Source organism: Miniopterus natalensis, chromosome 13 (assembly GCF_054644295.1).
Source record: "Miniopterus natalensis isolate mMinNat1 chromosome 13, mMinNat1.hap1, whole genome shotgun sequence".
Taxonomy (NCBI): Eukaryota; Metazoa; Chordata; class Mammalia; order Chiroptera; family Miniopteridae; genus Miniopterus; species Miniopterus natalensis.
The window spans coordinates 59,642,650-59,664,812 of record NC_142093.1 but is presented as its reverse complement, the minus strand read 5'-3'; the positions used below and the strand labels follow the sequence as shown (position 1 = coordinate 59,664,812).

The window sequence follows — 22,163 nt, the reverse complement described above, 5'->3', positions numbered from 1 at the left end:
AGGCAGAGTCACAGGAAACACCGTCAGCAGGGACGTCTCACAAGCACAATGTGTGGACGACAGCTCCTTCCTGCACTGCTCCAGGTGTCTGAGGGGATCCCCCCTCTCCCGCCTTTGAGTCCCATGCACATCCACCTCTCCCAGGCTCTGGGTCCTGCTGCACCTTCCCGGGGCCTGGCGCAATCAGGATCTGCCCGGCAGGAGCTCGGGTCATGTTGGCGGACTGCATGCACACAAAGCCCCCATTTGTCAGGAGCACAAAGTTAAGATTTATGCATTTCAACATACATCAGTTTTACCCCAAAGAAAAGGTGCATGGAGGTAGAGAGGAGATCACAATGAACCGAGAAAGGCAGTGTTGACAAGGACTGAAGCTGGTGATGGCACACAGCGCTTTCACTGCACTATTCTGTGTATTCCTATCTATTCAAAAGTTTTCAAAATTAAAAGTTAAAAAAAAAAAAGAAAACCCAGACTTTGAGACTTTGACAGGGAAGAACAGGCCCGGGAATCTAGGGAAGCACATCACTGCAGACAGGCAGCTCGGTGAACATCCCCCGACATTCCTGGTTTGGAGACAAAAGGAAGAGGGAGTAGGAATCCTCAGGGGAGCAGGGCCCCCAAAGCTGACACGTGGTTTCCCTGAGCTGGGAGTAGTGTGCACACCCTTCCCCCTGGGGACCCTCCTGCCCCTGTCTCCAGCTGCACAAAAGCCACACCGCTGAAGGTGAAGCTCGATGTACTTCTATTCACTGTGAAGCAGCAGGTCCAGAGGAAACTCGAGGGGCCAGAGCGAAGGGGGGACAGGAGCCCAGGGGAGCCCGCCAGTCTGCCCGCCAGCAGCCGGCACGCACCTATCCTTTTGAGACTTGTGCACCAGCTCCAGGGTGCGATGCAGCAGCGTCTTCTGGCGGCTATGCTCATCCTTGAGGGCCTCGTACTCCCCTGACAGGTGCTCGTGGAGCGAGCCCAGGCACGTGTGCTCCTGCAGCAGGGCCTCATAAGCTGCTGCCAGCTGCGCCTCCTCCTCGGGCCTCCCCAGCTGCTTGGTGGAGAGCTGCTGGGCCTCCGGGCCCTGCTGCAGGACCTGGCTTTCTGCCTCCAGCTCCCCGAGCTCCTGCTCCTGGGCCTGTGACTTCTGGCTGCTGCTCTCCAGGGTCTGCTGCAGCCTCTGGTTCTCCAGTATCAGGCCCTGGTTCTCACACTCCAGGGCGTCGGTGGCTGTCTTCAGAGAGGAGACCTCCCTGGCCAGCTTCTCCTTCTCCTTCTCCAGCTCCGCCACCTGCTCCACCTGCTCGGTCATCTGCTCCAGGTCCCGGTACAGCTGCTGCTTCACCAACTGCAGCTTGTTGAGGCTGGTGCTGGTCTCTGCCACCGTCTGGTGGAGGTCTCTGCTCCCCTTCTTGATGTCCTTCATGCAGGCCTCACTGGTGACCTGGGACCTCTGCTGCAGAGACCGGACCAGTTCGTTGAGACAAACCCTTATTTGAGCAAGATCATCAATCTGCACGAAAACACAATGAAAAAGACACAGGCAGCTGTGTGAACATATTTCAGGGGTTTGGGTCCAAACTAGGGGACTAAAGTGTAGGCCTGGAAAGACCACGCCACCGTGGACCCGACAGAAGTTCTAACATTTCCCAGAGGCCTGATATGGACACAAGGTGAAGGGCACGGAGATCCCCACTGAGACAGTTCAAAGTCAAGCACATGCATAACAGCCAGGCTGGTTTAGAAACATAAACTACATCTCCTCCTACTTAACACAGTGAAAGTGATGTCCCTGGGTTCTTTCTATCCTGGTCGGCAGGGGTCCGAGGAGCTGGCCCACCCCTGTGGCGTCTCCTTAAGACACTCTCCCCACAGACATTGCATGTGACCTTCTCTCTGCCTTGAACACACACCGCCCTCCAAGCTCTGGCCTTCAGCAGCACGGGCTCCTCTTCACCCTCCAGGGCTCAGTGTGTGTCAGCTCGTAAGAAAAGCCCTGCACCACTATTCTAAACGTCCTGCACCTCGCAAGGCGCTCCCAGGACTCTCGCACATTCCCTCAATAGCACACATCTGAAGTTACCTGGCTTGTCACCTGTCATTCTGACTTCTAAACTGTAAGCCAGATCAGGGTGGGGATTGCGCCTGCCCTGGGATGATACACAGCACCTTGTCAGCACCCTCTTCAGCACCATGAGAGAGGCTGAAACTCAAGTGCTTGATCCTGAGCCTCCCTTGCAGCTAGGGCTAGTCATGTGTCGGGTCTGGCCAATGAGATGTTGATAGAGAGTCCTGGGGAGACCTTCCCTCTGTACCTTCTTCCTGCCCCCTACCTTCTTCCTGCCCATTTTTGGGGGAGGTACAATAGTCTCTGCCAAGACCAGCAGAGCACAGAGAGACAAGCCTGGCTCCTGGTGGCCTCACTGAGATGCTGTCCCACCACTGGACTGCCTACCCTGGGACTTCTTGTGGTGGGAGGCAAATTAGCCCTGGAGGTTTGCCAGGGTGATCAGTGTGACACTGGACATTTGGAGAAAGTTCATTCTTTGTCCTGTGGGGCTGACCCATAAGCTGCAGGACACTTAGCAGCATCCCTGGCCTCTACCCAGCATACCCAGGAGCACCTCCTCCCTCCTCCAAGTCATGACTATCAAAAGAAAGATGGCCAGTGTCCCTGGGAAGCAACATCTGCCCCCATCCCCCTGCTGTGGCTGAGAATTGCTGTCTGAGCTGCAGCTGAGTGAGGAAACCAGAGACCCATGGGCCACTGATAAATTACCAGGCCATGACAATGGTCCTGGACTCTTCCTCTGGCAGGCAGGGCCTCCTGGGGAGTTGTTCGCTCTGGAGGACCTACCTGTCTGGCCTTGTCAGACTTTAGGATCTCCATGTCGCTGTGCAATCGTTCTCTATCTTCCATCAGCTCCTCGCTGAGGGTCTCCAAATCCTGGCTGCTCTGCTTTTCTCTCTGCAGCTCCATCTGCAGCTCTTCAATCTGCAGGGCCAAAGACCAAGCCCATTGAAGAGTTAGTTTTATGAAGTGAACTGTAATTTAAAGAAATCCCAATGCTGTCAGCCCCACAGATACTTTAACAGGCCTTTTCTCAAGGAAAGACCTTCTTCCTGACATTGGGGAGGTCCAACAGCCACTGCCAAGGCCCGAAGAGCAGGGAGAAACAAGCTGGCTCCTGATGGCATCACTGGGCCACCTCCCCACATCAGGCCTTGTTCTGCAGTGACCTCCCCATACCCTTGACCACTTCTTCTCAGCCCACAGATTGCACCTTCAGCTCATGGTAGAGGAAAAGTTCTTGGCCCCCATTGGTCAGCTTCCCTCCCAGCTCACCACTCCTCACACTTTCTGCTTCCATCTTAGGTCCTGTCTACTACTATCCTTGGAGCCAGGTCACATGTCCTGGGGCCAGCAGCCACACCCACTGGATATCCTGGAGGTACTCCACCTGGTTGGGGATATTCCTATTCACCCAGCTTCTCGGAGTGGTCCTCTGCCATGTCTCTCCTTCCTCTCACCCTCCAAGTAAATGTGTCCCCAAGGCCTGTCCTCTTTCTACATGTGGCTCCCCCCTCCACAGCCCACTGCCTGCCACAGGCCACACCACCACCTTCCATCTTGCCTGGACAATGGCCCAGTCACCAGCCCCACAAAAAGTTCTTCTGCTGGGACCCACCAGTGCCCAACCTCCCTAAACAGGAACGGCCAAGATCAGCACTTCTCTCACTCTGTGCCTGACACCTCAACAACGTGATGGACACAGACTCAGACTCCGGAGGCCAGGGCGGAACCTGAGGTTCCGCTCCCAGGTGAGGCCCATGCTGCTGTCCTTCCCATTGACACCAAACTCATCACCAGCTGGGAGGTGGGAGAAAGGCTTGCTTCCTGCTACCAATGTGACCACTAGTGGGTTTCCATAACTGACACAGGGCCAGCAAGCAACAGGCATCATCAGGAGCCTCTGTCAGTGTGAAGTGCTCAGCACACAGCTCACAGGCCGCAAGTAGGAGGCAACAGCTGATCCCTTGTGAGAGCCCTGTCCCCTCACCCGTCACCAGAGCTTCTGACATAGTCGATTGGGGCTGGGGCCCAAGAATCTGCATGTTGACTTGTGACCCTGATGCTGCGGGTTTAGGGTGACTGCTCTAAATACTGGATCTCCAAAGTCAAAGATGGTTCTCAAAGCCTTTAAGGACTCCAGACCTCAGGACACCAATTAAAACCTCTTGGGGTCAGTCTCTCAGACCCCGAGTGGCCCAGTGGGCAGCCAGGACCAGGATCCTACTCTCTTCGCCTGTCTGGAGTGTGGATGGCACAGGTACCTTTACAAAGCTCCCAGAAAGATGGCTGTTCTAATGTCAGCTCTGCCCTCTTGTCTGGGGGAGGGCCACCCTGCCTTTCTCTCACAGGTAAAGGTTTCTGTCTCCAGACTCCTCTGGAAACAGCAGCCAGGCTCGCTTCTTCCCCGTGAGTGGGGAGGGCCGGGCACACTGGGGCTCCCATTCATGTCCTCACATCTCCCTGTCAGCATACCAAGCCCCCTGCCTCAACTTGGGGACTCTCTGACGGGGGAGCCTCACCCAGCCAGAGCCAATGGCAACATGCGCTACAACATGCCACGTGTCTGAGTCTTTCTCAGAAGTAAAAACATCTTTCTGGTCGTTCTTCATCATTGCCCCATTTCCTAGCACAAGGCCTGGACTCAGCAGAGAACCAAGCATCTCCTCAGTGGCAGGGCCCATACCTGAGAGTGGCTCTGAGGAGGAAGGCCCTGGACAATTGTCACCAACCATCATTCAGGGAAGGGTATGGGGTCAGAGAAATCGAGTAATTTGTCCAAGCCCCACAGTGAGGATGTGGCCGAGCTCCATTTACAGTGGTGGGCCAACCCCAGCCCTGCTGTCATTCAGCTGGGGCCTGTGGAGTATGCCCCCAACCCCACCTCGCTCACCCTCCACCCCTTCCCTCCCAGAGAAAGAACGTTGCTCCAGCCTTTGTGTATCTGACTGTTGTTGCTTCTGGTCTGAGATGTGACTGCCCCACGTCACACCCACACTGCTGGCCAAGCCCCCCTTTCTCTCTGTCTGATCCTTTCTGCCCTGCACTGGAGCCTTTGTTGCTGTCTGTCCCCAAAGGACTCCATTCCCCTGGAGAGCTCACTGGCTGAGATGCGAGTGGCCCCACAGGGTTTCTCGTCCCTCCCAAAGCACCGGACTTGGGCTCATGGGGTGAGGCTGTGGTTCCCAGAACCAGCCTCTCAGCCCCTGTGCTGCCCTACTGTTCCCACGACAGGCCCCCAAGGGGCTGCCTCTCTTCCTCTGACAACCAGGGATCCTCGTTGAAGAAATGAACTCTTGGGACATCAATGTGGTTAGATGAGGGAATGGCACCTTCTCTAAGGTCCACAGAAGTGTCCTGAGTTACAGGGAAGGATGTTAACTTCGGGAACTAAGGTTTAGAGACATTCAGACCAAAGTGAGCCTACAACCTGGGTACCACGCTGAGTGGTGGGAGACCAGAGCTGGCAGCAGAGGACCAGGGACTCCAGGCTACAGTGTCCTGGCTGACCCTTTTCCCTCCTTCTTGGACAACTCCCAGAGTGGCCATGCTGTCTAGATTTGTCAGAGGCTGTGCCTTCCCTCTCCCAGGAAGGTCAGTGTTGGGCCATGTCACCTGCGGTACTTAGCTGATGGCCGAGAGGCACCATCCACTCCATGTTAAGGGGGACTAGTCACCTGCCAGGCTCGGGGGAGAAAGCACAGCCAGCCCTGCTGGGTCAGGACAGATGAAGCCAAGTCCCAAGCGGGCCAAGCAGGAAGGGAAGCCCGCAGGATGGAAGGAGGAGCCGTCCACAGAGCAACGGCCACCTTCCCAGGGCTCCTGGCACCTGGCACAGGGCAGCTCTGGTCTGGGAACTGTGGCCTTGCCTCTCTACCAGGGACTCTGAGCCAAGACATGGCTCCTGAGGGCTGTGGCAGGACCATATGGTGTCCTACCAGGGAACTGATGCAGAGAGGAAGCATGGATGGGACCCAAGACATGGGGGGCTAAGGAGTCGTGCCAGGGTGATGGCACCCACCACCAGCCCTGCTTGTGCAGAGGAGGGACTGAGGGAGGAGAATCACCAGCGGCATCTCTCGGGCCTGCGGGCGCTGGGCCACAGGTCACATCACAGGCCTTCTGCAGCAGACCCGGGAGGACCCGCCGAGTCGGAGGTCTCATCTTTCTAATGGAAAATTCTTATTATTTCAGCCGAGGTTGGTCTGCCATTTAGAGACATTTCCTGTGCCAGGCCCACGTGAGCCTAAGAACCCCACACTGTCCAGTGGCTTTCCCTGTGCGGGCTGCACCGAGGGACATGGCATGAGTCAGGCTTCCTACTGTCCCACAGAGAAAGGACAAACTATTTGCCAGCTACTGTGCTGCTAGGCACACAATGCCTCAAGGGGACAAGCAGACTGAGTCATGGAACCCTGGATGTCCCACGGGAGGCCTGGGCAAACCACTCCACAGGAGGGGCTGCCCTGAGCCTCACCCAGAGATAAAGTGCCAGCAGAGCTGGACCCAGGTCTCCTGCCTGTAGCCCGTGTCCTTCCTGCTGCCGATGCAGCTTCAGCAAATGACACTGGCGGGACTCATGGGTAGGTTGGGGCAGACATCCAGACACCTGAAAGCACCAGTCCCACAAGGTGGTCAGCAAGAATTCCCTTGCCCTTCCCTCATCCAGAATGTGGTCAAGCTGTGTGCAGAGCCCACAGTGCCGCCCTGCCATCCCCGGTGTGGCTGTAGGAACTGATCCCCTGACCCAGAGTGGCCAGCACAGGAGGCCATCCTAGCCTCTCCCAGCCCTCCTTGCTGTGGGAATGGGGTCCTCCTGACTGTAGGACCAAGCCTGTTCCCCAGATGTCCGTGTTGCACTGTACTGCTGGGGAGACCCGGGGGCTGTCCAGAAAAGAAATGCAGTTAAGCCACCTCCCCCCTCATCCCACCGATGGGAAGGAGAGTGAGCACGGACCTTGTTCACCCGCAGCAGTGCCCCGAAATGGCCCATCAATGATCCCACACTCAGGTGCGCGTCTCCCATCACTACTCCTATCCAACGCCCACCCGGGGCTCTCCAACAGGGCGCTGCTCTCTTTCCATTAACCGCTTACCATGTGCTGGACCCTTCATCTACACTAACTCACACGACCCTCACACCACCTATTAGGTGGGTCCATAGTCAACCCCATTTCACAGATGAAGGCAACAAGGCACACAGAGGTCCATCTTGTCTGGTCACTTGCTGCAGGGACACATCATGATGCCTCCTGACTCTTCTCAGTGATTAATTGCCCTTGTCCCTCTGCTACCCCTGTGGCTGCCCTGGATTCTGCATTTCTCACAGCTGCGCAGCCTCACCAGCACCTGGGGGCTCCACCTGGCCACCTGCTTGCCCGTGGGTTCCAGACACCACCTATGGTTACCTTCTGGCTGAGCTGCTGGTTCTCCCTTTCCAGCTCCTTGCACTTGAGGCTGCTCTTCTGCAGTGCCAGGGACGTGTCTTGCAGCCCCTGGATGGTGCTCTGGAGGCTCTGGCCCTCCTCCAGCTTCAGGATGTGGATGGAGCTGCATTCCTTCAGCTCAAATTCAGACTTCCTGGAAGCTGAAGTTCAAAGTCGTGTCAGAACCCAGATTCCAGGGGCCTCCATTTCCCCTCTCTGCCCCCGGGCTCAAGATAGCCATCAGCCCAAGCCCGAGGCTTGAGGGGTTGGGATGGTCTCCCACAGGTCATCTGGGTACCCCCTCTTTTTCACAGTGTGCTGTTGCGATCAGCACTTGAGGGTTCCTCAGACCAATATGGCCCCCTGCTGGCTCAGCTGATATCTCCCAGGAGGGCGACCCAGAGCTGAGGCGGAAAGCAGGTGACAGTGAAGAAGCCAATGCAAAAGTTCAAGGCCATGGAACTGCTGGAACCACTTTTACCAAGTTCTAACCTGACTGTCAAGTCAAGGATTTCAGGGACTAACAGAGATGGCAAACAGATGTCATTTTCTGTGCCAGCTCTGAGTGGTGGGAGTCTGGGTAACTCAGCTGGGGCGGGGAGGGGCACAATAATTGACCATTATGTCCGCCAGGGGTGGTAGAGGCCATGGGGAACATATGCCCAGTACTTGCCATCCCCATATAAGGTCCTTTGGACAGAGATTTCATTTTGTAATTTCACAATTACATTGGAAAAGGAATGACATAGTATATCTAAATTGCTTTAAGAGTCCGAAGCAAGATAAAAACATAAGTTAAAGATAGAAAACTTTACTTTGCTTTTAAACAGCTTAAATGCAGAATAGAAAAGGGAGCACAGATCCAAGGAGTATGGGGGTTCTGGGCCCTTCCTGCCACACCAGGTGCGTAAATTTAGGTAAGTCCCAGGACTTTTTCAGGAAGAAAAAATGAATGTATATGAAAGCCCTCGAAGGAGGGCTCAGGGTTATTCCCTTGCCTGTCCCTCCATGCCACGTGCTCAGCCCTGGGAGCCTATCACACTGTATTGCTAATAGTGCGGCACCTCCACCTGCTGCTGCTTCACCACCCTAGGGGTTGGGAGAACACAGGGGCGGCTTTCACAGCAGGCACATCAAGCTGGAAACAAAATGCGTGTGCCCAGCAACTCTGGACCATCACAAGGACAAAAGTGTCTGCATCCTGCCCTGTTTTCTCATCTCCCACCCAGGAGAGCAGTGCAGACCCAAAAAGCCAAAACATGCTAAAAACCCCAGCAGCAGGCAGCTCAGCAGTGCAGCAAATGAACCGTCATGGTCCTGACTGTATCCCAGCGCTGACCACACACAGACACGCACCATCAACACAAGGAGACACGTGAAGGGCTTCGTCCTGACAAGGCTACAAATGATGTTAACCGACTAAAACACCTGTAATCCACATACTGCCGTCATTCGGACAGTACCTCTGCAGCATTCACTTTTAAAATAGCATTTTTTAAAATTGTGCTGAAATATATTCATTCAACACAGAGCTCACTGTTTTAACCACTTTTAAACAAGCAGTTCTGGGGCATTAGATACATTCCCACTGTCCTGCAACCATCACCAATGCCCACCCCAAGCTTTTCCATTGTCTCACCCGAAGCTCTGCACTCACGGAAATCATTGTGAAGGTTCTTCAGGTACAACAATGGAATTCACTGCAAGCCTCATTTCCTCTCCCATAAAAGCCAGTGCCTCAGGCTATTATGATGACAGCAGTTTATTGGGAAGACAACCAATGGTTCTTTACTGGGTGCTATGCTCATGAGCACCCCAAGAACCAGGGCAATGGGATATCTTCTACTAAGGCAAGGCGATAAGAGCAGCCTTCTTTTGTTGGTGCCCGTGGGCCAGGCACAGCGTGTGCTTTGCTGTCTCCTCTCAGAGGATATTCACAGCAACCCTGTAAGGCAGCTTCATTGCCCCTATTTTGCAGATAAGAAAACAGCTTTAAAAGGGGTCGCCTAGCTAACAAGTGGAGGAGCCAGGACTCTAGGCCAGGCCTTTCTGCCTCAAAAAGTCACCATACCACCCACGCACAAGTACATTCCATTTTGTTCATGAGCTTCCAGTGAAGCAGTAGAAGTGGGAAACACGGAGAATAAATCACTGCCACTGACCTGAGGGGCTCACAAACTACCTTGACCAGTCTGAGTCAGTGAGGCTTTCCAGCCCCACCAGCCACCCTGGTCTCTTACAGAAACACATTGGGTCTGAGATGGTCCCTGCCAGCTGGCACCACCTCTGTGTTCCTCCAAGGGGCAGGGGTCCTCCCGGATGAACCTGAACTCCCAGACCCCGAGGGACTCCCTGTTTTCCTGAGGGACTCCTCGGCCCCAAGACTGCAGCCACATAAACCACAGAAAGAACTAACATCTCACACAGATCAATAGATAGTTCGATGAACTGATTTTAGGTTTGGAACTGATGGGACCCCTGCAAGAGAAGAAACATCCAGCTGCTTTCACCAGCTTTTCCATTATGCTTAGGACTGTTAATCAGAATTGAAAAAGCAGCCCCCTCCCCAAACCAGCCAAGAGCCTTCCTGCTCTGTAAAGTTCTCAAAAAACATTCCTTGCACCCTCAGGTGCATGTTGCTATCTTTGAAACCAGGAACTGGCTATTGTTTGCCAGGCGCTGAGGCTTCCTGATGCACTGGCACCCCCCAGCCACCTACCCGTGGCCAACTCAACACCTCCTCTGTCGGGGGTGTTGGGCAGGGCACAGACACAAGAGGGAGAGAAAGAGGCCTGGGTCCCTTGAGAAGCAGCCACTTAGCAGCCCCTACCCAGGGAGACAGAGAACAGACAGCATCCATCTTGCCCAATTATGCAAATGAACAGAGGAAATAATGCCCAGGGGACATTTACAGTGAAGATTAGTCACCCCTGGGATGTCTCCTGCCCTCCAGAGCTTTCAGTCACCCATGGGTAGATCTGAGACATTTTCTGCAGTCAGCTTGCTGTAGTCTGTGAGCTCCTGGCACTGTCCATATGGGAACTGAGAAATCTGGCAACACTTTGTATTGCATGCCAGACCCTTCATGTTCTCCTGGGGAGAGCTGTGAGGAAACAGTTCTAAACGACCCTTGAATAGAATCCTATGTCCTTGACGTGAGGATGGGCTGACACATAAGACTCAGAGCCAAGGGCTCAGCTCCCTGAATGAGGGAGGCACCACAGCTGGGCTGGCTCCTGGGCACACGAGGCTGCTGCCTACCCTCTGACAGGGGTGGGTCCTGGGGCAGCTGCTCCAGCGCCCGGCCCAGGTGGGCGGACTCACTCGAGCTCCCCCGCTGAGCAGTCATGAGGACTGTGCTCTCCTCCAGCAGCTCCTCGGTGCGCTTGTTGTGTGCATCTTGGTCCTAATGCAGGAAGAGAGGTGGCGTGAGGATGCAGCCTGGGGCACTCCCTGGACAAGCCCCAGCCCCTGTGCAGCCACCCTCATTCCCCCAGATGAAGGGCCTCCGTGCACCTGCTCACTTCCCAAAACACAGCTGCACAGAAATGACTCCTGCAAGGCCCAGCTGTGAGAGTTACAACCACTAAGAGATGTTGAGCCAGGGACCTGGGTGATGAAGACACCCGAGGTCTCTAACTAAGTGGTGTCTGAACAAAGTAGCTACAGCACAGGCCTTAAAGCAAGTAATGTGATGAAGGCAGCTGTGAAGCCCCTGAGCAGGCCTTGGGCCTAACACACTCGGAAAGGCCATGGGACTCACAAACCACAGCTCAGCCCGCATCGCACACACCAGCAGAAACCCTTTAGTGACACCCATGTACATCCATCCTTACAGAGAAGCAGCACAGCGGTCAAGCCCTATCTGGTTGGGGGACCCTAAGTGGTGCCCACTCAAGCCGCTGAGCTTAGGAAGCGTCTCCCACAGTCAGTGGGTCAGCATGTCAGCAGCAGCACCAACCCAGTAGCTGAAAATCAGAGCAGGGCACCGCATAACCTGACACTGCCCCAGTCTGTGTTACATGGGTCACAACAGCTTGTAATACCAATTCCAGGTCCCGCAGCTTCTGTGTCAGCTTCAAGTTCTTCTCCCCCAGCTGGTAAAGTTCGTCAAGCTGGGCCTCAGCCACAGCCAGCTGCTCCTTCATGATGGACTTGGTGTCCATCAACGTGAAGTTATCTTGTACCAGCCCCTGGTCAGCAAAAACATACACGAAACTGTCAGATTCAAGCCCCTGCTTCGTGATGACAGCGTACTTCCAGGCATGTGGACCCAAACCAACAACCTAGGGATACAACTGCCACCACAGGAAAAGTCTGTCTCCACTTTTGAGCCCTTGAACCTTTTCCACGAGGCCAAGCCAATGGACTTTCTCTATGAAAAAATCCATGAATCAAGAAGCTATTTAAATCCAGGAAGGAAACACTTCCTCAGTGTCCCCTTTTTGCCAGCCGAGGTGTGAGAGTGCCTGGCATGTGTAACCTCTGTGGTTGGACAAGTGCACCTGCTGACAAGAAGAGGACTTCATTGAACCTGGTTCCTTAACGACAAAGTGGTGGGGCTGAGTTGTTCCCGGGTTTCAGGGCTGAGTGTAGGTCTCTATTCAACATTCACTCCACTGATCTGGGTCCTGGGAAAAAAAGGCTATTCAGACAAGCTTTCGTTCAATACACGGTTCCTATTTGAATATTTTACACACGCCCTTGGGAAACCAACAGCTCTCCCCAGTTTCCTGGAAATGAGGAGTCTGTAAGACACAACAAATAAGTACTACGGGCCTACTACATGTCAGGCACATGCTGGGTGTGGAACACAAAGACTTGTCCCTTGCAGGCCCCTCACAGGAAGTGTCTGCTGGACTCACTCCTGTCCCAGGTGCCCAGCACATGGGGGAGCCATTCAGCTCATTCCTGCATCTCTGCTCCCTAACCCCAGAGCCCTGCCTTCATCACTCAGGAAATTAGGGGGACTGAGTCTCCCCTGAACACCTTCACTGTCTGCAAACATGCATACACGGGATCCTGTCCCTTTCTCTCAGTGGGCAGTTTTCCGAGGCTTGCCCCACTCACAGGTTCTAAACTGGGAGTGGTCGGTAGCTCCTGCTTACCCACTACCTGTTCATTTTCCCTGCGTGGGCCAGAATCCAGGGTTCCTGGTAGAGGGGAAACCATGCACCTCACCGTCAGTGGACATGGTTCTGATCAGACCCTGGCAGCAGGAAGGGTTTGGTCATTAGGACTCTGGATTCACCAGAGTACCCTCTCTCTGCCTGTCTCTGGCCCTGCACTAGGCGCTCTCTGCCCCTGCCTCATTCACTCTTCACAACAGCCCTGAGAGGGAGGCAGGGACAGTCACTTCCTCCACATGAAGAGGCTGACTTGGGTAAATTAAGGAATAAGCCCCAAGTTACAAAGCCAGCAAGGGATAATGCTGGGGCTTGAACTCAGGCTGCGGAGCTGAAGACCTGTGTACTCTCCACTGCCCTCAGCTGCCTGCAACCCATCTTTAAGAAGCCCACATGGGTAAGAAGCCCCAACTACTCAGCGATGTGAGCTGGAGCACATAGAGGGGCTCCAAGCAGGGAGAAGGCCCAGCTTTCCCTCTTTGACCACTGCTCCCAGCATTCTCACCTTGTGCTCCAGCCAGTCTACTCACCAGTACTCACACCAACCACCATACTCTCAGGCCCTGACCTCCCATAGCACAGCTTGCCCCTTTATCCTTACAACTAACTCCTACTCAGCCTTCAAAACCCAGCCAGAGTTGCTCCCTCTGAGAAGTGCTTGCAACTCCTCTCTGTCCCACCCACTGTGTCAGATGCTTGGGCTCCCAGAGTGCCCACTATGAGGCAACACTGAGCGGGCCTGTCCGCCACCCCTCCACCCCCCGCCAGCTAGTCCCACAGGGCAGGACTATTCTGTTCTCGTGGGCCTCCCAGAAGCATTCAATGACACTGTCAGCTGAATCACGCCATGAGGGAGAATCAGAAGTGGCAAGTGAGTTGGGCCCTGGAGGATCTGGAGACAGGCAGGGATGGACAAGTGTCCTGAAGCAGAATGCAACATGGAACAAAATGATTTATAGTTACTATTCAAATATGTCTCAGTTTTCTGGCAGCATCAATCTTCACCATGTATTGGGGAACAGAAACATCTAAACTTGCTTCGCAAACCCCACCACCTCAGAAGTGAGAGACTAGACCCCAAGAAGCGGCCTGAGTCCTAAAGACCTGCAGGAGGGAGGAGCCACACCTCTGGCAACTGCCCACGGCCACTGCCTCCAAGGGCCTGACCCCAACTGAACCGGATGCTAGGCTTGACCTAGCCCAGCGAACAGCTGAGGGACATTTAGGAAGTCACAGGTCAGTCCTGACAGTTGGATCCTGAGTGGCCCAGAGCTCTGATGGTGACTGGGAGTGATGACTGGGAACGTGGGTTGATGGGCTCTGACTCCTGGGTCTGCCACATGCATGGTTAGCTGTGGGACCTGAAGCAAGTACAGGTCCCTGGACTGTGGATCCCTCCTTCCCACTATGGACATGAAAAAGGGGCTGATGTGTGTAGATATGACACGACAATGCACGTGAAATGCCCCGCGCTCGGTGCCTGAGGCCCAGCAAACAGGCGGGTTGCCCATTACAATCACTTCCTGTCCCTATAAAACACTCACCGAGCAACCATCTACCAAGCAACAGACAGACCCTCGTTTTCCAGGGGGAGATCAAAGAAACAACTCTCTCCTCACCACGCCCTAGGCCGCAGCACCCAGGGATATCCAAGGTGTCCACGACAACCGAAAGCCAACCAAGAGGTGTCCTCAGGGGACGGAGATCGCCCCTCACTAAGCTCCACCTGCTCACCGGGTTTGCTGCCATCCATTAAACTTCATAGAAGACTGGCCTGTTTATAGCTTCACCTGTGAGCAGCATGGTGGACTGAACCATAAACCAAAGAGCAGTCCCATCCTGCTCTCACTTCTTAGTGTACCTAATTTTACCTAAATGCCTTAGAAGTGATCAAGAGACAGAGAAACTCAAAGTCCCAAGCGGAACACAAGATCAAGGTGTGTGAACGAGGCTGTGGCCGCCCCTACCCTCGACGAGTACCCTCATTTCTCCTCTCGCTGCACCACCTTTGCCTCCACGACCCCACCCATGTTTGCCTTACTCAGCAAGGCCACGGTCCTGGAGGCAGTCAGATGGGCTTCACTGCCAGGGCCACATCCTTACCAACTGATGTTGAGTAAATTCTTAATCCTCAGCTTTCTCATCTGAAAAGGAGAGGTACAGTGGCTGCTGAACCTCATAGAGCCACCAGGAGGCTTCAATGTGATGATGCAGTTAGAGCTTCACACGGTCCCCGCATGTGGAAGCAGCTCCATAAGCTGCTATCACTGCTCATTTTCAAGGCCTCACTGAGTGCCCGCTGTGGGCCAGACCATGCGTCTGTGAAGGACCGGGGCGTAAATCCTTCTGGCTTTTCAGGTTGTGAGTCTTTTACAACTATTCAACCCTACAGGTGTAGCAAAAGCGGCCAGGCAATATGTGAACAAATGGGCATGGCTGGGTTCCAATAGGCCTTTACTCATAAGATCTGGCGCTGCCGGGTTTCACCCCTGGACTGAGTGTGCAGCTCAGCCATCCCTGAGCTAGACACATGCTGGCACTGAGAATTCAGACTCAAGGCCAGGAATACACTCTCTTCAAGGAGCTCATGGTGTGCGTAGGGACAGGCAGGGAGATGCATCATGACAATGCCACGTGGTGACCATGCTTAGAGGTAAGGGGTGAACAGGAAGCGTGAAGCAGGAGGCTGGGGGATGCAGCCTGCAGAGTTTGGCCCACACGCCCGAGCTGGCCTTGCACTGGGGGAGGTGGGGTGGGTGGAGGAGGCTTCAGTGGGCACCAGGACACCTGACGGGAACTCACTGTAGCTGGAGCAGAGTACCACTGGGGACCGGAGGAGGGTGAGTGCCAGACAAGGGCAGAGTGTGGAGTTTACCTAAGAGCACTGGAGAGATGCCTGAGGAGCTTAGCAAGGCTGCTCCGGCGTGAACAAGAGGAGATGGAGGCAGAGTGGCCAGTCCGGGTATTTGTGGAGCCTCTGCACTAGCGAAACTAAGGCTCCCGGGCAGGCACTGGGCCAATCTGAGCAGAGGACCCGAGTCCAGCGCCACAGCCACACTCACTCTCCCAACACCTGCCTCGGGCCAGGGGCATGCTGGGAGATGGGGAGGTGGGCTCTGCAGGTGGGGAGCACCTGGACCCATGGGGTGGCACAGGGAGAAAGAACAACCAAGGTTCACAGGCTCCGGATTAAGTTCCTGGGTGGGTGGGTGGTGACTGCAGCTTAGCAACAGCTCGGCAGGTTTGGGGGAGGGTGACCGTGCATTTCGACAGCTGAGCTTGGGCGGAGGGGTCCAGGCCACACAGAGGTGGGGAAGGGAGGCTGGAAGTGCTCACTGGACGTGAGCCCTGATCCTCAAGCCTGGCTGTGGTTGAATGGGGGGGTGGTGCGGAAAGCCAGAGAGGGCGGGGAAATGCAGGAAGCAGTGGTATCCCTTCCCCCAACAGGGACAGAGGGGGGGTGATTTAGCTGGGGAGGGACTGGGCAGAATGGGGATGGTTTTGTTTTGTTTCAATTAAGGGTGGGTATGCCTTGGAAATCTTAAGGATGGGACTGAAATCAATAAATATATCTTGAGCACCTTCTATTGAAGATGACAGAGAAGGGTTTAGCTGTTGGAAGCCCAGGGTGCAGTGCGTGACTATGCCTTGGCCGGAGGGTGAGTGGAGCTGGGACCCCATCTCCTAGGGCTAGATGGGCAGGAAGACCAAGCCTACAGAACATCTTCCCTCCCAAACCTGGGCTGTGGGGAGCCGCTGTGGCCCCAGGCACGGAGGTGCTGCCTGGGTGAGCCGCAGATGTGCTCTCCTGCTCCCTGACCCAGACCTTGAGGCACCAAGGTGATACTAATTTAGCTTGCGGCCATAAATTCTAGAAAGGCTTATGAGGAAGCTGGCCTCGGCCTGAAGGGTTAAGGGACAGTCAAGCCACATACCAAGCCAAGGACTCGATCCTCCCCAAAAAGTTTCCATTAGAAGCCCAGACAAAGGTAGTTACCAAGGTCTGAGCTCCTGCAGGAGGCAGGATGTTTACCCTGAAAGAACATTCATATGTCCTTAAAGGAATTACTCTGTATCGGGCAAGGGGAAGGAATGTGGGGGGAGGGGGTGCTATTCAGCAAAAACAACAGCGCGGGTGTAAACTGAGCTTGGAAAATAAACTCGGGGCTGCAGCAGTCACGAGCTGCAGTCCTCCCGATCCCATCGTTTTTGTGTCTGTCTTTTCTCCATCCTCACCCCTTCCTCAGGACCGTTCGACTCTGCCGGTGGGCACTGGGGGGATTTCTTAAGAGTGTGTGAACATGCCCAGGCCGGTGTGGTTCAGTGTTCCAGCTTCGGTCTGTGCACCAGAGGGTCTTGGGTTCAATTCCCAGTCAAAAATACATACCTGGGTTGCAGGTTCAATCCCCAGTTGGGGCACATGTGGGAGGCAGCCAATTGATGTGTCTCTCTCACATTGCTGTTTCTCTCTCCTTCCCACCCCACACCCTTCCACTCTCTCTAAAAATCAATGGAAAAAATATTCTCACTGCTCAGGTGTTGATTGACAACAACAAAAACGAGTGTGTGACCACTGTACCCCGGGCCCCATCATTAACCCAGCTCCTAGTTGCCTTGCCAACAACCCGCCCAGCCCCTCCCTGCACGGATCAAATCCAGGGGCCCGCCTCTGTGGACAGGGATTTGCCAGGATAAACTCACTAGAAATGACACCTAAGCTCCCACCTAAGCCACACGATACCAGGTGCGAGGTGCTCAGAGACACCTAGACCACCACTCCTTTCATAGATGGGGACAAGGCTTGCCCAACACCCAGCAAGTGGGGTGACAGCTGGGACTGTGCCCGGCTAAGTCACCGCCTCTGGAAGCAAGCACTCCCCAGGAAACTGTAACTGTTCCGGGGGGCTGAGACAGGGCCCCCTGGCCCTCACCCTACTCAGGATGCACCTGGCACATGCATGTCTGCTCTTTGCTCTCAGGAATTTCAGCCAATGACAAAACATGGGATGAGAGGACCCTCCCAGGCGATCTCTCTCTGCCTGTGTCCTCCAGCTTGTGCCCTCCAGCTTGTGCCCTGGCAGCAGAGGTGGGACAGCTGTTTGCAGAGGGAAGTCAAGGGACCGTGCTGTGCACCCCACTTCCCACTGCGCCTAGAGTTCCCCAGGCTGGATTGCTCGCTGCTCTAGTTGTTTTAAACTTATGTAAACCAGACTAGGAGCCACACAGAAGCTGCCTGAAGGTTAAAAACAAAACAAGGAAATCTGAGCTCCTTATTTTTCTCACCAAAATTAACCTTGACTTGGCCCAGAACCCCGAGTCCTTTTCCTCCCACGTCGTATGGACACCTTCTCCCTTTCATGTGTTTCTCAGTGGCAACCCTGGCCAGGCTCTTGAGCAGGTCCCCGGGCCATCTGTGGCTCTCCCGGAACCTGGAGGAGGGCCCCTGCATGGTGGGTGTCCACAGACATGAGCCAGCGTGACTGACAATCATGCTCGCTCTCTGCTCTGCTGCCCGTCACAGGGACACTGTCACCATTCCCAAGGAGACAAAGCCTCATAGCTTTTCCCTTTCCTGCTCTCTAGACTGCAAGGCTTTTCATTGCTGAGAGAGGGGTTTTTACTTGACTTGTGTGGTGACCACCAGGCGCCTTGTGTGCGCCAGGCCCCAGCCACGCACTTGGAGACCCTGTCCCTGCCCTCAGGGCCTCGAGGTTCACACAGGACATCTGGCCAAGCAGGGCTGCAGGGAGGGCTGCTGACATCTGCAGGGCTGTGGGGAGCTTGTGCATGGCTCACTACGACTCTCCCACCTGTGGCATTTCCAGGACATGATGTGGGCCATGTCCCAGAACTTGTCTGTGCTGAGATCTGTGCTTTTGCCACCAGCAGGGCCAGGGGACCATTTCCAGGACAAAGCCGAGAGCTGGCCTCCCACTCCCGCTCTGCTCGGGCAAGGCGGATTTGGCACAGCACCCAGGGTGCCTTCTTCACAGGGGAAGGGCAAGTGTGTCACTAACATTCCTGGGAGACCAGACACACTCTGAGTAGGCGGGAGAAACAAGCCCGGACCACAGCCATCCCCAACCCACTGTCACCTGGCCCAGGGACCCCAAGGCCTATGCACAGCAGGGGAGTATGTTGAGGTCTCGGCCTGCAGCCGCCGGGCAGGGAGGACAGCCTGTGCTCCCCGGATCTGTGTTCAGGCCCCTCCAAAGCTTCCTGGCTGTCAAAGGTGATGATTTCTTCCGATCCAACAGGCCCACTCAGTGAGCTGGCACCCTGACTTCACCCAGCTCACTCACACTGCCTGTACACCCTGGGATCTGAAAAGGGAACAAAACTCCCAAATCTTTGGAAACCAGGGTCTGGAACCAGCTGCTGACATGATGCAGTTGGGGTGAGTGGTCAAAGTGTCAAGTAACCTAGCCTGGGTCTCAGTCTCTGTCCCCCCTCAGCCGTGAAACCCTCCTCTGAAGGGACCCAGATCTTGCTGTCAGAGTAGGCTAACCACTGAGAGCTTCAAATGGGACTTGACGAACACTACGTATTTCACTGTAAGAGCCTCATGAAGTAGTACAATTATCTGTCTTTTATAGATGAGGAAACAGTCCTGCCAAGGTTTAGTCACAGAAATTGCAAGAAGTCTTGGAAAAATAATTTGTGAATAGACAGGTCGTCCCTGGGCCATGAAGCAGGAGAAGGAAAATTCTAAAAGAACCAGGGCCCTTTGACCATGCTCCCGACCCCGTTACTCCCACTAATAGGGGGAGGCCCTCGGGGGTCCCACAGACAGGCTGAGTGCAGGGAAGGGTCAGCTGGAGAGGCGCTGGCTCCCCTTCCCTGGTCCATGACAGGGATCCCAGGTGGCTGGGGCTCACCTCCATGCGGGCCTTGTACAAGTCCTTATCTTTCAGCTTCCCCTTGAGGTGTGCAAGCTGTCTCTCTCGCCTCCCCACGAGGCGCCTCCTCTTCCTCAGGGAATGCAGCTCACCCAGGTGGGCACCAGCAGACTGGGTGCTGGCGGCAAGCTGGAAGTTCTGGGAGGTGGGCAAAGGTAAGGGTCCTCACTCAGGTAACGTTGGGGAGGGAAAGGGCCAAGTCCCTGCAATCCCAAGAGAAGCCAGTTCCTGGTGGCCAAGGAGCTCCAGCTGCAGGCCGCTGCATGGGGGCCCCCATGCTGTCACTAAAACACATCACCCCCACAGCAGCTCTCAGGACACCTGGCTCTCAGGCAGGGTTGCATTGAGCAGGAAGGAAACAGGTCCCGAGGTTACACTCCTGGACCTTGGGCCACAGTCACTGGGGTGTCCTAGCCCCCACCCTCTCTACACACGACAGGCTCCCACTCACCTCCTGCCTGACGTGCTGCAGCTCCAGCACCAGCTGACCCACCTCATGCCTGGTGGCCACCAGCTGCTCTGTTTTCTGCTCCCTGAGGGCAATTCAGAGGACGCTTGGTGAGGGCTTCCTCAGAAGCACCCAGAAAGCCCACCATCTTGAGAGACCAGAGGGGGAAGGAAAGGGGACCTTGCTAGTGGGGGTGAGGAGAGAGTTTGCATGTGAGGCTCAAAAAAGCTCCCGACTCAAATGTCACTTTTAGGTTTTCAATGCCTGCTCTCGGGCTACACACATCAGACACTGAGTTTTCCTCTGAGGGTGCAGGACAGGTCAGGAGCCCCCAGGAGCCACTGTGCCCCTCCACCACCAGGCAGGCAGTGAGGCCTACTGACAGGGAGGTAATGGCTGGCAGCCCCCAAGACGACGGGCCAGGTGACATCACTAGCTGCAGGAAAAGGGAACAGACTCACCAGAAGGGGCGAGACACTTCCCCCTCCAGGCAAGGACACACATACCAGTGTGTGGCCACTGGAGCCCCACACAGGGCCTGAAGGCAAACAGCAGGCTGCCTCTCTAAGCCTGTAATATCTGGACTGGCAGGAGCCCAAAGCCCCCGAAGAACCCCTCCTGTGCTGCACCAGGTGGGAGCGAAATTTCCCCTGGTCAAACGGACTGAGCTCGGAGCAGGACCCAGCGACTCTGGGCTCAGAACAGAGCTCTCCTGTCCACTGCACTGCATGGCAGTGACCCACATGTGCTAGAAACGTGCTGGTGACACACACAGAAGAGCAGACAGGCCAGGGCATTGGAGGACTCACAGTTTCTGGCTGACGTGGCAAACCCTGGCCTTGGTGTCAGCCAGTTCCAGGGCCAGGTGATGCCCGTGCTCGCTGGACAGGACACTGGTTGGGCCGGGTGCGGACTCAGCACTGGAGGCCTGGAGGGGGCAGGGCAGCTGCTGTGCCCGGAGGCGGTCCCGCTCCTGAGTCAGGTCCATGATTATCTGCAGCAGGGCAGAGAGGGGGTCTCAGTGCGTGCTCCTGTGCCCGGCACAGTGCCTGCTCTAGAACTTGGTGAAAAATTACCAAAATGTGTAAAACAGAAGATGGCAGACGACACCGACACTGCAAAACTAAGAGGGAGACATGAGAACAATGATGTAATTTTTTAAAAAGCGATGACATATGGAGTGAGACAGAAAGAGGCGTGAATGGAGCACGACTCCAAGTTCAACTTCTACCCTGATGCAGGTGATTCGGAGGTAACTGTTCATTTCAGGGAGAGTGCCCACGTCCTGTTCCTGTGGAACCTCGGTCAGGGGTCGGGGTGGTGTGCGGGATTGAGAGGGAGAGTGAGGGTGAGGACAATGGACCATAACTAGGACCCCAGGCCCCTCCCCACCTGTCCCACCAGGCTGCTGGGCCCCCTGCAAACACACCTCCCTGTATTCGTCTCGCTCATCTACGAGCCTCTTCACGTGAGACAGCATGTTCTTCGAGGAGGCCTCCAGCTCCTCCCGGGACACGTCTGGAACCTCCAACATGTTCAGGTCCAGCACGTTCTTCTGGTGTTGGGTCACCTGAGGGCACACATGGGACGGTGCTTCAGCGGCTGGGCAGGGAGCAGCTGCGAGGGCCCAAGAGGACCTACCTCCCGAGGGCAGCCCTGAATTTCACCATCCCTCAGGACTCTTTGGGCAGCATTGCAACCCCCTTTTATTACAAATATCCTGCTGGCTGAGCAGAAAAGACAATGAGTGGCAGACCTAGTCCCCAGGTACATACATTTTCAAAACATGTGGACACACCAGGGAAATCAAAAGGCAGAATGGTTCTTAGGCTGACAGGTGGCCACTTGCCCACATGAATGGCTAAGTGTATTTACCACAATGCTGACTTTCCCCTAGACTACAGCAAGCTGCATCCATCTCCTGCTCCAGTGCTGACTCAGATCCCAGAACCCAGCACCCATGGTGCCTGGCGGCTGTGGATCCATCAGCCCAGCCTGTCCCCGGCACCGGCATAGGGAGCTGTGTTCAGCTGCCCCTGCCGGTCACACACCTGCTCCTATGTGCTCCTGCTCCTGTCTTTTTCATGCCTTCATCTCACCTGTCCAATCAGACTGAAGGCTGAACCTCATCTCCTAAGATGCTTAAAACATACAAGGCTGCTTCGGGAAGGGAGGGTGTGGGAGTGTCAGGGAAACCCATTT

The 22,163-nt window shown here is 55.2% G+C and overlaps 1 protein-coding gene across 1 annotated transcript in view; it reads right to left on the bottom strand.

Moving 5' to 3' along the window:
- Nucleotides 1-22,163, bottom strand: part of LOC148091722 (protein Daple-like) — a 58,378-nt gene that overhangs the window by 23,570 nt on the left and 12,645 nt on the right. The window contains 9 exon segments of the mRNA XM_087823782.1: nt 855-1,504; nt 2,849-2,986; nt 7,471-7,649; nt 10,750-10,894; nt 11,535-11,681; nt 19,493-19,651; nt 19,965-20,046; nt 20,771-20,955; nt 21,391-21,531. Coding sequence (XP_087679908.1) covers nt 855-1,504; nt 2,849-2,986; nt 7,471-7,649; nt 10,750-10,894; nt 11,535-11,681; nt 19,493-19,651; nt 19,965-20,046; nt 20,771-20,955; nt 21,391-21,531 — 1,826 coding nt within the window.